At 40.3% G+C, this 13,918-nt stretch overlaps 1 protein-coding gene across 1 annotated transcript; it reads left to right on the forward strand.

The window, feature by feature from the left end:
* Positions 1-5,773: 5,773 nt before the first annotated feature.
* Positions 5,774-12,262, forward strand: LOC114560753 (C-factor). Its single transcript, XM_028586362.1, has 7 exons — positions 5,774-5,989; positions 6,436-6,490; positions 9,440-9,636; positions 10,571-10,622; positions 10,817-10,935; positions 11,575-11,685; positions 12,074-12,262. Exons 1-7 carry the CDS (start codon positions 5,843-5,845, stop codon positions 12,185-12,187), a joined length of 795 nt encoding a protein of 264 aa, XP_028442163.1. The 5' UTR covers positions 5,774-5,842; the 3' UTR covers positions 12,188-12,262.
* The last annotated feature ends 1,656 nt before the right edge of the window (positions 12,263-13,918 follow it).

Consider the following 13,918-nt stretch of genomic DNA (forward strand, 5'->3'; position numbering starts at 1 on the left):
TTGTCTCCGACGGAGCCAGCAGGATATCAACGCAGGCTTAAATTTTGCCTTCAATCTGGCTTCAACAGGAGTAAATGAGAGAACAATAGCAGGGCTGGATTAATCTGGCACAAAGTGAGGAAGATTGAGCACCCTGGCAGCACTGGATGACGAGAAATGAATGTACCATATACAACCCACTGAAATTTAAATTTGATCAAACTTAATTTTTTTAATTCATATCTATCATCTGGAAAGGCGCTGTTTTGGCCAATCAAATATAAACCTCTTCTGCCCACCTCAGGGTCCTGGAGGCATAAGAAAAGTCAGAGTATAGTATGTTGAAAAATATCGATTAAAAAAGGCATAGTATAGTATGTCAAAAAATGTGATTAAAAAGTCTTACTATAGTATGTTGGGAAAAGTGAAATAAGTCATAGTATGTCAAAAAAAAAAGATTAAAAAGTCATATAGTATCTTGAAAAAAAAAGAAATAAAAGTAATAGTATAGTATGTCGACAAAAGCGAAATATAAGTCATAGTATATGTTTAAAAAAGTGATAAGTCATAGTATAGTATGTTGAAAAAAGTAATAGTCATAATCCATGTTGAAAAAAGACTAAATAAAAGTCATTAAGAAGTCATAATATAAGGGTGCCCTCTAGCTCACCCAGTAAGAGCGTTCACCCCACGTTGGCTGAGTCCTGCAGAGGTGCAGGGTTCAAATAAAGCTTATAGTTAGGGAGTGAGGAGTTGCAGTGTCCACCTAGCCCGGCCCACCTGCTTCTCATCAGACTCATCTACCATACAATCAATGATACACTCAAAGTAGAGGGAGACAGGCCAGTACAGCCTGATCCAGTTGGGGAGAGTTCTATCCCGACCTGTCTCCTCTCCTTAACCTGTCTCTCTTAATTATACTGTTATAGTTTTAGACTGCCGGGGGACTTCCTTTGACACACTGAGCTTCTCTCTCCTCTCTCTTTCCATCTTTGTGCTTCCATGTTGCAGAAATGCTTGTTACTAACCTTATATCTGGGGAGTTTATTCCCCCGGCAGTCCTTATGTATTCTTTTTGCCCAGCATGTTTCCTTTGGATTAGGGTGGCCCCTAAATCATGGTGGCAGCCTGTCACCGTGGTCCTGCTGCACGCCCTGCTATGCCCTGTTACACCTGCTACGTCCTGCAGTGCCCTGCTACGTCCTGCTACATCCTGCTACATCTTACTACGCCCTGCTAGGCTCTGCAGTGCCCTGCTACGTCCTGCTGCGTCTTACTACGCCCTGCTGTGCTCTGCTGTTTCCTGCTACGTCCTGCTACACCCTGCTGTGCTCTGCTACGCCCTGCTATGCCCTGCTGCGTCCTGCTACGCAGGACGCTCTTACTGGGCGACGCCCTGCTATGCCCTGCTAAATCTTGTGCCACCCTGCAGTGCCCTGCTACGCCATGAACTACTACAACTACTATTTCTAGTCACTGATCCATTATGTTTATTGTGACTATTATCGCCACTGTTCATCACACCCCCAACCGGCACCGTCAGAGACCGCCTACCAAGATCCTGGCTCTGTCCCAGGTTTCTTCCTGAGAGGGAGTTTTTCCTCGCCACTGTTGCACTGAATGCTTGCTCTTGCATTACTGGAATTGTTGGGTTATTGTAAATTACAGAGTGTGGTCTAGACCTACTCTATCTGTAAAGTGTCTTGGGATAACTCTTGTTATGAATTGATACTATAAATAAAATTGAATTGAATTGAATTGCTGCCCTTTGCCGCGTGTCATCCGCTATCTCTCTCCCCCTTCATGTCTAGCCACTTTCAAATAAAGGGAAAAGCCCCCCAAAAATAAAAGCACAATAAAAGTCATTGTATAGTATGTTGACAAAAGCTAAATAACAGTCATAGTATGGTATGTTGGTGAAGAGAGAGCCCCATCTAGTGGACTCAGAAAAAAAGAGAAAATGGTTCACAAAGCATCATTTGGCCATCACTATAGTATAGTATGTCGACAAAAGCAAAATAAAAGTCAGAGTATAGTATGTTGCAAAAAGTCTGAATATAGTATATTGAAAAAAGCAAAATAAAAGTCATTATAGTATGTAACAAAGCAAAATATAAGTCATATGTCTAAAAAAGTGATAAAACAGTCATTGTATATTATGTTGAAAAAAGTAATAAAAAGTCATAGTAAAGTATGTTGAAAAAAGTAATAGTCATTGTATATGTCAAAAAAATCATAATATAGTATGTCAAAAAATGAAAAATATTGATAAAAAGTCATTGTATAGTATGTCAACAAAAGCAAAGTATAAGTCATAGTATGTCTAAAAAAGTGATAAAAAGTCATAGTATGTTGAAAAAATGAAATAAAAGTCATTGTATAGAATGTTGAAAAAAGTCATTAAAAAGTCATAGTATAGTATGTCGAAAAGCAAAATAAAAGTAATTGCATAGTATGTCGACAAAAGCAAAATAAAAGTCATAGTATGGTATGTCGAAAAATATCGATAAAATACGTCATAGTATAGTAGTGATGGCCAAGTTTTCAACCCTGTGTTGAAGAGAGAGCCCCATTTAAGGCTCAGAACAAAGACAAAATGGTTCACAAAGCTTCATTTGGCCAACACTATAGTATAGTATGTCGACAAAAGTCAAATAAAAGACATAATGTAGTATGTCAACAAAAGCAGAATATAAGTCATAGTATAATATGTATAAAAAAGTGATAAAAAGTCATAGAATAGTATGTCGAAAAAAGTAATAAAAAGTCATCGTTCATATATTATTTCGAAAAAAGTCATAGTATATGACAAAAAAGTATGTCGGAAAATATCGATAAAAAGTCATAGTATAGTATGTCGAAAAATATTGATAAAAAAGTCATAATATAGTATGTCAACAAAGCAAAATATAAGTCATAGTATAGTATGTTGAAAAAAGTAATATATAGTCATTGTATAAGTAAAAAAAGTCATAATATAGTATGTCGAAAAATATCGATAAAAAAGTCATAGTATAGTATGTTAAAAAAGCAGAAAAAAAGTAATTGTGTAGTATGTCGACAAAAGTGAAATAAAAGTCATAATTTAGTATGTCAACAAAGCAAAATATAAGTCATAGTATAATATGTCTAAAAAAGTGATAAAACAGTCATAGTATAGTATGTTGAAAAAGTAATAAAAAGTCATAATATATGTCAAAAAAGTAATAAATAGTCACTGTATATGTCAAAAAAAAGTCATAATATAGTATGTCAAAAAATATCAATAAAAAGTCATAGTATAGCATGTTGAAATAAGCGAAATGAAAGTCATAGTATAGTATGTCGAAAAAGTCATAAAAAAGTCATAGTATAGTATGTCGAAAAAATCATAAAAAAGTCTATGTATAGTATGGTGGACGAAGTCATAAAAACTCATAGTATAGTATGTGGGAAAGAAAGTCAAAAGTCGTAATATAATATGTCAAAAAAGTCACAGTATACATATTGAATAAGAAACTTTATTCATCCGGCAAGGGGATATTAAATATTTTCACTCCTTTGTAAGTAACAGGCAGACCTGAAATACACACATGGACAAATGGACAGGTGCGCCGAGCAGCTGGGGGTTTGGTGCCTTTCTCAAGGGCACGTTGGCAGTGCCCAGTAGGTGATCTAGCACCTCTCCGGCTCTCAGTCCACACTCCGCTCTTGGTCCACACAGGGACTGGAGCCGGCAACTCTCTGGTTCCAGAGCTACGTCCCTACGGACTGAGCTTCTGCCACCCCCAAATCATAGTATAGTATGTCGAATAAAAGTTGGTAGTTAGAGCAAAGCTTTTATTTCAGTAGGCAGAGTGCATCTCTGCAGCAAGAAACAAAAAACTCTTTAACAATAAATCAAAACATGGACATAAATCGTGTGCATTAAGGACAGTCAAACAACATTAAAGTAAATCAACTCACAGGTCACACACAACATGGTCGATGTGGAAAATAAAGAACAAGGGGAGGAGGACTGCACAAATAGCCTCCAACCCTCCACTCCTTCCCATGCAGGAGTGTTTGATTTAACCACCCTGCCTCAGCTGGAGTCAGGTGGCCTCTGTTTGGGGCCTTTTAATACCACCGATACCGAATCTCCCCGTGACCCGTCAAACTCAACTGAAAAGTTGGCAAATTGTTGTTAAATTAAAGCCTGTTAAACAAATCCTAATCCATTTAGATGCAGTTTGAGACAACTGAGCATTTGGATTGACCAGATGATGAAGGTTCCAGCTGTGTTCCTTTCACTGTTTCTTTGTTTTCTCTGCAAAATAATCACAAGGACAGTGATTTAGATTAGATCCAGTTTTGACATCCCAACAATAGAATTTCATTTTGCATGTGTGGACTCGGTTTATCAGCACTAGATTATCGGGTTGACAGACCCAGCAGTGGAATGTAACCAAGTGCGAATGTGTAAATCAGTGAAAACAACAGAGGGCAGCTACAGTCAGCGGTGGAATGTAACTAAGTACATTTACTCCAGTACTGTACTTCAGTCCAGATGTTGAGGTACTTGTACTTTACTTGAGTCTTTTCTTTTCATGCCACTTTCTACTTCTACTCCGCTACATTTCAGAGAGAAATATTGTAATTTTTACTCCTCTACATTCATCTGTTACAGCTTTAGTTACTAGTTACTTTACACATTAACATTCCTGTACACAAAACACATGTAGTTTATAAAATCTGATGTTTGATTCTAAAGTAAACTAGCCGACGATATAACAGCTACAAGATCCTTTACTCTTTCTAAAATAAATTCTTTATTTTTAATACTTTAACTACATTTCCCTGATCATGTGTAAGACACTTTTACTTAAGTAACATTTTCAATGCAGGACTTTTACTTGTAACAGAGTATTTTTACAGTGCGGTATTAGTACTTTACTTAAGTAAAGGATCTGAATACTTCTTCCACTGCTGACCAGACCTCATGTTAATTATCTGCATTGTAAAGGTTTCACAAGGTGACCGCTTTATCAGCGAACTTAACCTTTAATTGGCACAATAAAAAAACAAGTATAATGTAACACCAAGAACGACCTTAGGTTCCCTTAGTTCATACCAACGAGCCGTTGTAAAGAATGGGATCGTTCACAAAAATAATGTCACTACTGCTCTTTGCTAGCGTTGCGAGAGGCTTCAGGGCATTCTGTCTGTCTGTCTGTCTGTCTGTCTGTCTGTCTGTCCGTCTGTCCGTAGACAGGAAGAGGCAGAATTCTTTAGTTTCTGGCAGTGTGGTAACTTCATGTTTCTGCAGCTGCGGTTAACCACACACTTTCCACATATTCTAATTCTTGACATCATTACAGGTTTACTAATTATCTCTGAGGAGAATATCAAACTCCCCCCTTATTGGTGTATGGTGAATGGAATCTTGCACACCTTGAATTACAAGATTTCTGAAGCGTTGCTTAACTAAACATGCACAAAAGGACAAGCAAATGTCAATGCTATGACAGAGGTTGGCAGCTTTTGGTTTGAATGAATCTCTATTGAAAGTCGGATAGAAATAAAGTACTGGAGGCTAAAGTCACTGCAAGTTAAACAGGGACTGGTGCTGGCTGGCTGATAGACTGAGGAAGACAGATAATACAGTATAATGGGAAGTAAGGCAAAGTTGGTCCAAAGGTATCTATATGTGCAACAGTTGAAAGTACATACTGTACACAAGGGTGGGAGGCTTCCTCATGCCTTCTTGAGTACACACCTATATCAAGTGCATGACGCACGCACGCACTAGCATTACAGCAACACTGTGCTCTCACATATGTTCAGTCACTGTTGCGGGAGAGTAGTCAGACAGCAGCTGGGGTGTGACAGTTGATTAGCAAACATGTCAATGAAACTGGAAGGCAACATTTTAGTGACTGGGACAAACAGAGGCATTGGTTTGGAGCTGGTCAAACAGCTGGCAGAGAGAACGGGAGGGGAGGCTCACATATATGCCTGCTGCAGGGCGCCGGACGATACCAAGGCTGAGGTAACACACACACACACACACACACACACACACACACACACACACACACACACACAGACTCTGGACCCATGCACGTGAGCGTGACTTTCTAATATGACAGCACCATTTTCTCCCTCTGTGGGGTTGAAGGATGTGTTTCTCTTAAGAGTGGTGTGAAAAAGAGTTCTTTTTGTCCCAACACTTAATGAAGGTTATGCAATACTTACTTTAAATGATATATTGGCAATTTGTTTCATGGCTGCACCTTCTATAAAACTGAAATTATTCTCTACGTTTTATGCATCATTTTCTAAGACCTGTACACATACTGTATGCACTTGCTTATATATCTTGATCTTGATATGTTGATCTTGTATTCTTGCATTAGATTAGTATATTTAAAAAAAAAAATGCAACACTTGATGTCTGTTCTGTATTTTCTATGTCTCCTCATCTGTTCCCTCCAGGCCCTGAGAGACCTCACCACTCAATATCCTGGGAAGATTACTATAATCAAACTAGGTAAACACAACACATCCTCATGTCTGTGTAGATACCTACTGTTACTTACTTAGTTACTATACAGTACACTTACAGAATTGAAACATTACAAAGCCCGGGAGGTGAATACTTGTTTGTGCACATGGATTACTGACTAAATAGTCTTTCGCTTTTCATTCTTCGATTAGGGACAAAACGCTCTGGCTTGTTTGTATTTCTTTAAACCAATCACAACCATCTTGGGCGGTGCTTAGCAAATTTAAGTTTGTCTAAGCTGCATTTACGCTTAACTTTTCGATCAAATAGCTTTCCAGTTCACCCGAAACACTCAGATTTTTAAGAAAAAGGAAGTGAAAATGCATTCAAGGAGCATTTGATACAGATTGTAATCTGATTGTTCAAACCACCTACGGAGGTGACAAATGGGTTTCCATCAAGTCTGCACAAAAACATGAACACAGAAAAAAGATCATTCTGTACTGTGATTACCAAATCAGCAGTTATGTGGACATCCAGTCTGTGGTTGTGGCCTTTGTAGTCCAGACAGACAGCATGTTTGAACATTAAGCACTGGGTGCTCAGTTCTTAGCAGCAAACACTGAAAAGCCAAACCTGTGTTTACCCAGTGTATCAGCACATCCACCTTCTGTAAAATAGCAGCTCTCCCCCAGGTGCGTCTCCCTCTCTTCTCCCAAACAGAGAAGAGTTGAATCTCACTTAATCGTTCAGTCAAGATGGCAATGAAGATAAGAAAGTGGGCATTTATTCATCTTGTAACATATGGACAGTGTTCACTCGAGTTCACTCTTGTATGAGCTAATTCAAAGTTCACTTCACACAGAATAAGATAAACTAGTACATGTTCATGGTTCAAAATTTAGAATTTTTAAGTAGGTTTACAGTGCGCCCTAAAAAATAAATAACTAGCTAGAGTCAAAAGTGGCTACACAGTCTGTCTGTGTGTGTGTGTGTGTGTACAGGAAGTACAGCAGGGGACTCAAAACAGCCTTGGGGTGCTCCGGTGTTACAGTATATTACATTGTGCATGTATACTCTGCTCCCTTTTTGTGAATCTGGGTTCAAGTGAAAGCTGGGGGAACAAGCACACATGCTACTGCCAACTTAGGCTATGTTCACTATGTTCTTTTTTTAAGCTGCCAGCGTCTGTTTTACATTATAATCCTGTGGAGTAAACTGTGCTTTAAAAAACATCCTGTTTATTTCTGCTGCTCAGTGTTTTTTTGGCAGCTGACCAATGACAAGCGGAGTAGTGAGACCTGTTGTTTCCATAACAATAAGACAAAATGGAAAAGGTGCCAATAGACTTGTGCTAGTCTCGGAGCACGGAGCGTTACATGACATGACTCGCCCTTGTTTTATCTAACGTCAGTAGTAGCACCACGCTCTCTCTCCGTTCATTCTATAGATTGCTCCACCGCTTTGTTTTACCTAGCACTGCTCCACACAGCAATCACGGATACTGTAGCAGAACACTGTAGCAGTAGTTGTTGTTATAGCAACAAAAGATGCTTTCGACTGCTTTTTGGAACCAAAACCCTGCCAGCTTTTCCCCCCCTACAAAAGTGCCCTAATCAACTTTTTCTTGTCAAAAAAGACGTCAAGGTTGATCATGGCCGTATGCAGTTTTTATGACCAGACAAACAAATGCAGCCGTGCAGGAGTACGGAGGTCAGGTGGCGGATAGTCTATATCGACGACGTCTCATTTCTGGGATTGTTCAGGTGCAGCTGGAAATTCCGCCGGACGTCCGGAATTTTCTGCCGGATGTCCGTTCCCTTCCTCTTCCTTTGTGTTGGCGTTCTAACCTCCGGTGGATTTGTGAGGACTATGGTTAACTGCTCCTCAGATCTCTGCAGGGTAAATCCAGACAGCTAGCTAGACTATCTGTCCAATCAGAGTTTTCTGTTGCACGACTAAAACTACTTTTGAACGTACACATCTTCATCCAAAACAAGTTCCTTCCCGAGGCTATTTTGCAGAGGACCCGTGGCTCTGTCCGGCGCATGACAATTGTGATTGGTTTAAAGAAATGCCATGAACCAGAGCACGTTTTTCTCCCATCCCGTAATGCTGTGTGGACTAGCCAGACCTTCCTCCGCAGTGCTGTGGAGGAGGGACTAGGTGGTGGATAGCTGTATGAAGCATCTGCCATCGACACTGATGGAAGTTCACCCAAATCTCCCTCCCTCTTCCTCTCTTTCACTTCTCATGCTTGCGTCTTTGACCTCAAACAAGTTGGTTTAGTTCCCTTAACCACACTCATACCTTACCCAAGGTGTGCTCACCACAGTTAACTTCAGTTTGTAGCACAGTAGAGGACAATAGTGACAAACCTGAACGATATGTCAAACAAAAGAGTTATGTGGACGGCATTACCTTACATTACATTTATTTAGCTGAGGCTTCTGATGAAAGCGGCTAACAGTAAGTGCATCCAACCATGTGGGAACAAGCCAAACATTTTAAGAATCAGGTCAATACGTCAATACATAAATGTATTGATTTAGCTGATGATGTCTATTGGTTACTTGACTCTTTACATCAAGTAGCACAATGGAAATACATCTTGGATTGTATGGTTATCCTTTATATTTTCTTGTTACATATGATTGATGTTCTCCTTCTTGTAATGTCAAATAACTAAACAAACTAAACCCAGCATCATTGTTTCCACAAGTAATAATGCACATTAAGGTGCTCAGACGTTTTTACCTAACCTTTTTTACATGTTTATTTTAATGACAAACTAGTAAAAGGTAAATACTCTGCAAAATGGGAGAGCTTGTTGATTTGATGTGAGAAACAGTACACTATACAGTGTGTGTGGTAGAGTAATGTGTGTGTTTGTGTGTATGTGTTTCTGTGTCTGTGTGTTGTGTGTGTGTGTGTGTGTGTGTGTGTGTGTGTGTGTGTGTGTGCGCGCGCGTGTGCGTCTTTATCTGTGTGCAGACATGTCAGACGAGGCCAGTATCTCGGCTGCGGTCCAGGCCGTGAAGGAGCTGATCGGGGATGGTGGGCTGAACCTCGTCATCAACAACGCTGCTATCAACAAACCGGACACACCGGCACCGTTATCTGCCACCGGGAAAAAGGACATGATGGACGTGTACGAAACCAATGTGGTCGGACCATTTCTCCTTGCAAAGGTTGGTTTGTCTTCTCTGTGCTCAGTGTGCACACTCAGGTACACAGACAGGAACAGATAGATCAGCATGTTCTGGTGATGAAAAGCTGGAACTGCTGCGTTTTCTTGCAACATCTGACCACAACACTGCCTCTGCAAGCATGTCTGGTGTCATCATGTATGTACGTCACTGACTGATTACACATACTGACAGAATATAAAACAGTTAAAGAAAAAGAAAACAAAGACAGGAACAGATGGGGGTCAGCTAAGCACATTTAAAGAGATTTTAAAAGCAATTATTTTTAAAGAAAAGAAACTTTAAAGAAATGAGATAAAATACCCCAAATATGAAATAAGTACATGTGTGTAATCATGCAAAAGTTGATACATATTGTATGCAGTGCCCGAATTGGATCAAAAAAGGTGCCAGTACCCGAACAGCCGTTGCATGACATGATCATCGCATGTGTCATGGATATATTTATATTCACACAAGTATCTTGTAGGGGTGACCCCCTAATAGTCGACTACTCGCTGATTCGATCTAAGGAGCTAAGGAGTCTGATTGGACTGCCAATCTTACAGTCCAATCATCACAGTCTGAAAATGGGCTTATGAAACAAAGGATCATTCCATCCGGCCTATATGAGGGTGCTGAATGTCTGATTTTACATAGAACTGCTTGGTTATCTCCCAATAAATCATTATATATATCCTATTTACATCTGACTGTAAAGAAAAATGGAAATACATTACAAAGCCACTCCAGATTCTGTGTCATCCTTATTGTTTATGTATATGCCTCATAGTTTCACTATTTATTTTACAATTTTAGCAAAGAGACAAAACAAAGACCCCATTTATGTCTACACACCACATCAGCTCCCTTACCTGCTGTCTGTCCTACGTGCATGGTGGCACTCAGATTAATAAAGTATTTCATATCTCCTCAGATGTTTCTTCCACTCCTCCAGAGGGCAGCAGAGATGAAGTCACCTGGAGAGGGTAATGAAGTGGAAACAGCTTGACTCACTGTGATTTACACACAAACACTCATAAATGTACAGAAATGATATATATATATATATATATATATATATATATATATATGACATGCTGCAAATTCCTAGTATTGCATTATAGTTAGTATTATAATTATTATTTCTATGTCATGATGCAAGTCTCTTCATCTGTCTCAGGTGATAAAATGTCCTGCAGGAGGTCGGCCATCATCAACATCTCCACGCTCATCTCCTCCATCGAGAAATGTCCAGAGAGCTTTGCTATAGCACAGATGTACCCTTACAGGACCAGCAAGGTACCAGCCACTTACACTGAATCTACAATTTGATATTTGAAAAAGAAACTATATTCAATTAATAGCATAGCAATAGAGATAGGAATATAGCCAAACAGAGGCCCTGGAAACATGGTCTGTCTCCCCTTTGCTGACCCGCATGGCCCAGACATCCTGGGTTTTAGTCTGCCAGCTGTCATGGCTGTAGGGTAACACTGAATACGATTACATTAAATACTAATGTGTCTTAATACAATATTTAGCAGGAAAACGGTTGAATTAGCAGTCACACAGATATCGTCTGCTTCAATTAAAGTGTTTTTTTTTTTTAAATTCAACGATTCAGCGATTTTAAAATTGCTGAATGTTTGTGCAACATAGCTCCTGTCCTTTGTGATAGATAGAGATACACACACACACACACACACACACACACACACACACACACACACACACACACACACACACACACACACACACACACACACACACACACAGACAGACAGTTTTATTGCCTGTCCCAAGCAGTGATAGGAACTTTCCTTTGAAAAGGCTCATTAAAAACACACACACATTTAAAACACACACATCTTTAAAACACACACACACATTTGCAAACATACCCACAGCAGCTTTACAGTGTCTGTTTTGCTGTCTCAGGCAGCATTGAACATGCTGACTCGCTGTCAGGCTGAGGACTTCAAGAGTCACAACATCCTGGTGACAGCCATCCACCCCGGCTGGGTGCGCACCCAGATGGGCGGTGAACAGGTGAGGTGATGTAGCGGGGGTAAAAAGCTGCGACAGTGGCCTCTTGAATGCCCCTATGGTAGATAAAATATGATACAATGAAACTGTCCAACAAAACACTCCCATAAACAGCGGTGGAAGAAATATTAAGATCCTTTACTTAAGTAAAAGTACTAATACCGCAGTGTACAGTAAAAGTACTGCATTGGAAATGTTACTTAAGGAAGTAAGGTGAGGAAGTATAAGAGTGCCAAATGTCCTGGTTGGGGGGTGAGGGGAGGAATGGGTAAAACAAACACAGGACACTCACCCAGGAGACTGACTTACAATTAATTTAACGGTGATGAGGTGCCCCGTACGTTTCCATTGACTTCCCTTTGTCTGTGTTTGTGTGTCTCGTCTCCCCCAGGCTCCTTTGACCCCCCTGGACAGCGTGCACGGCATGCTCAGTACCATGTCCTCACTCAGCAACAAAGACTGTGGGATGCTTCTGGACTGGCAGGGCAACCCGATCCCCTGGTAGCTGTCACCGTGGCAACCACGTCAGGCCTATATCAGGCCAGTTATTTTTGCATACACAAGTAAATAACAAAGAAAGTCTGGCATCTGGGAGTCAAATTAAAAGTTTTTTTTTGGCTAAATGTTGTCTCTTGATTTCAAGGCTCAGTTGTTGAGCCTGTTTCCTCTCTCTCTAACTGGATCAGTGATTACTAGCTGCAGAACCAGCTGCACTTCCACTGAGACGGGGAATTCACAAGAGATAATAATAGGAAAAGTGATGCAGCAGAAGCAAATATATCCTCACAGGCCCCAGATCGTAATGCAAGCTTTCTGCTGAAAATCTGTAGTCGCAAGCAAAGACTACTGAACTGCACTCAAGACTTTACTAAAAGGAAAATATAACTTAAGCACTGGTGGGGAAATATTTGAAGTGCCAGATCATTTCCACTTCTCTTTGGTGAGATATTTTGTTTCTAGGTATCTTGAGATAATATTGAGCATTAGGTTAGGACTAGTCTCACATCGCCAGACCTTCCTCCACAGCGCTGCGAAGGAAGGTCTTGCTAGTCCACACAGCATTCTGGGATGGGAGAAAAACCTGCTCTGGTTTATTGGCATTTCTTTAAACCAATCACAATCGTATTGGCAATCCTGGAAGTGGAACGTTGTGGATATAGACTAGGTTAGGACAGTCTTCCCCAAAGTTAGGGACCCAAAATGGATTGCTGACCTGTTTTTATCGGGTCGCCAATTGGCAGAGTAAAAAATGCATAACAATGCAATGATATGTGAATTCATTTTCCTAATTAAAATGGAAGAAGAGTGTTGGTTTGTGCTTTGCTGATCTGTTCAGTTTACGCTGTGTACAAAAGGATGAATACTTGCTGTTCAGTTGTGGATTCATCGTTCTGGACTTATTGTGCAAAGTCTCCGAAATGAGAGTGCAGTTCCAGGCTTCTGGAAGGCCTACGATCACACACAGGACCTCTTTGTAAAGGCCCAGATGTTAGCTTTTCATGCTAAACAATCAGAACAACACTGGCTTGAAGCGATGCAGATCCAACGTGGTCGTCTTCAGGTGAGTCCTGTGTGATCCACATTTCACCATCGTTGTTGAAGCTTTCGTTTAAGATAATTTTTTGGGGCACTTTAGGCCTTTATTTCCACAGGACAGATGAAGACATGAAAGGGGAGAGAGAAGGGATCGACAAGCATCAGCGGAGTCAAACCCGCGGCTGCTGCGTCAAGGAGCAAAACCTCTATATATATGTGCGCCCGCTCTACCAACTGGGCAAACCCGGCCACACATCATTCTTGAATATTTCAAAGAATATCACAGTGTCAGAGAAAAGAAGAAAGAAGGTTTAATTTGATTTCTAGTGTTTAACCTTTTACACTCCTTTTCTCTAATACATGCGTCTTACAAAACAACCTACATATAATTTTCCCAAAAAAGCCACTGAGAGGGCACTGAATCATCTTTAATAACTGTACAGTTATGCATGGACATCTCTTGTTGCCTGCACTGGTGGACTGAACTCATTGGCGGTAACATACTGCTCCAACACACAGGCAACATGGCAGCATGAGGAAGAGTCGGTCCGTCATCCGGTGAGGTTTAAAGATGGCTGTGTGCTCCAGTGCTTTTTGGAAAGTGTGCCTTTTGTCAGGGATGGAGAAGAGCATAGATGTACAACAACATACAGTCATACATATCATCTGGAATTTACACATCCATAACAATAATGATACA

The sequence above is a fragment of the Perca flavescens genome, chromosome 8, assembly GCF_004354835.1.
Source record: "Perca flavescens isolate YP-PL-M2 chromosome 8, PFLA_1.0, whole genome shotgun sequence".
NCBI classification, from domain to species: domain Eukaryota; kingdom Metazoa; phylum Chordata; class Actinopteri; order Perciformes; family Percidae; genus Perca; species Perca flavescens.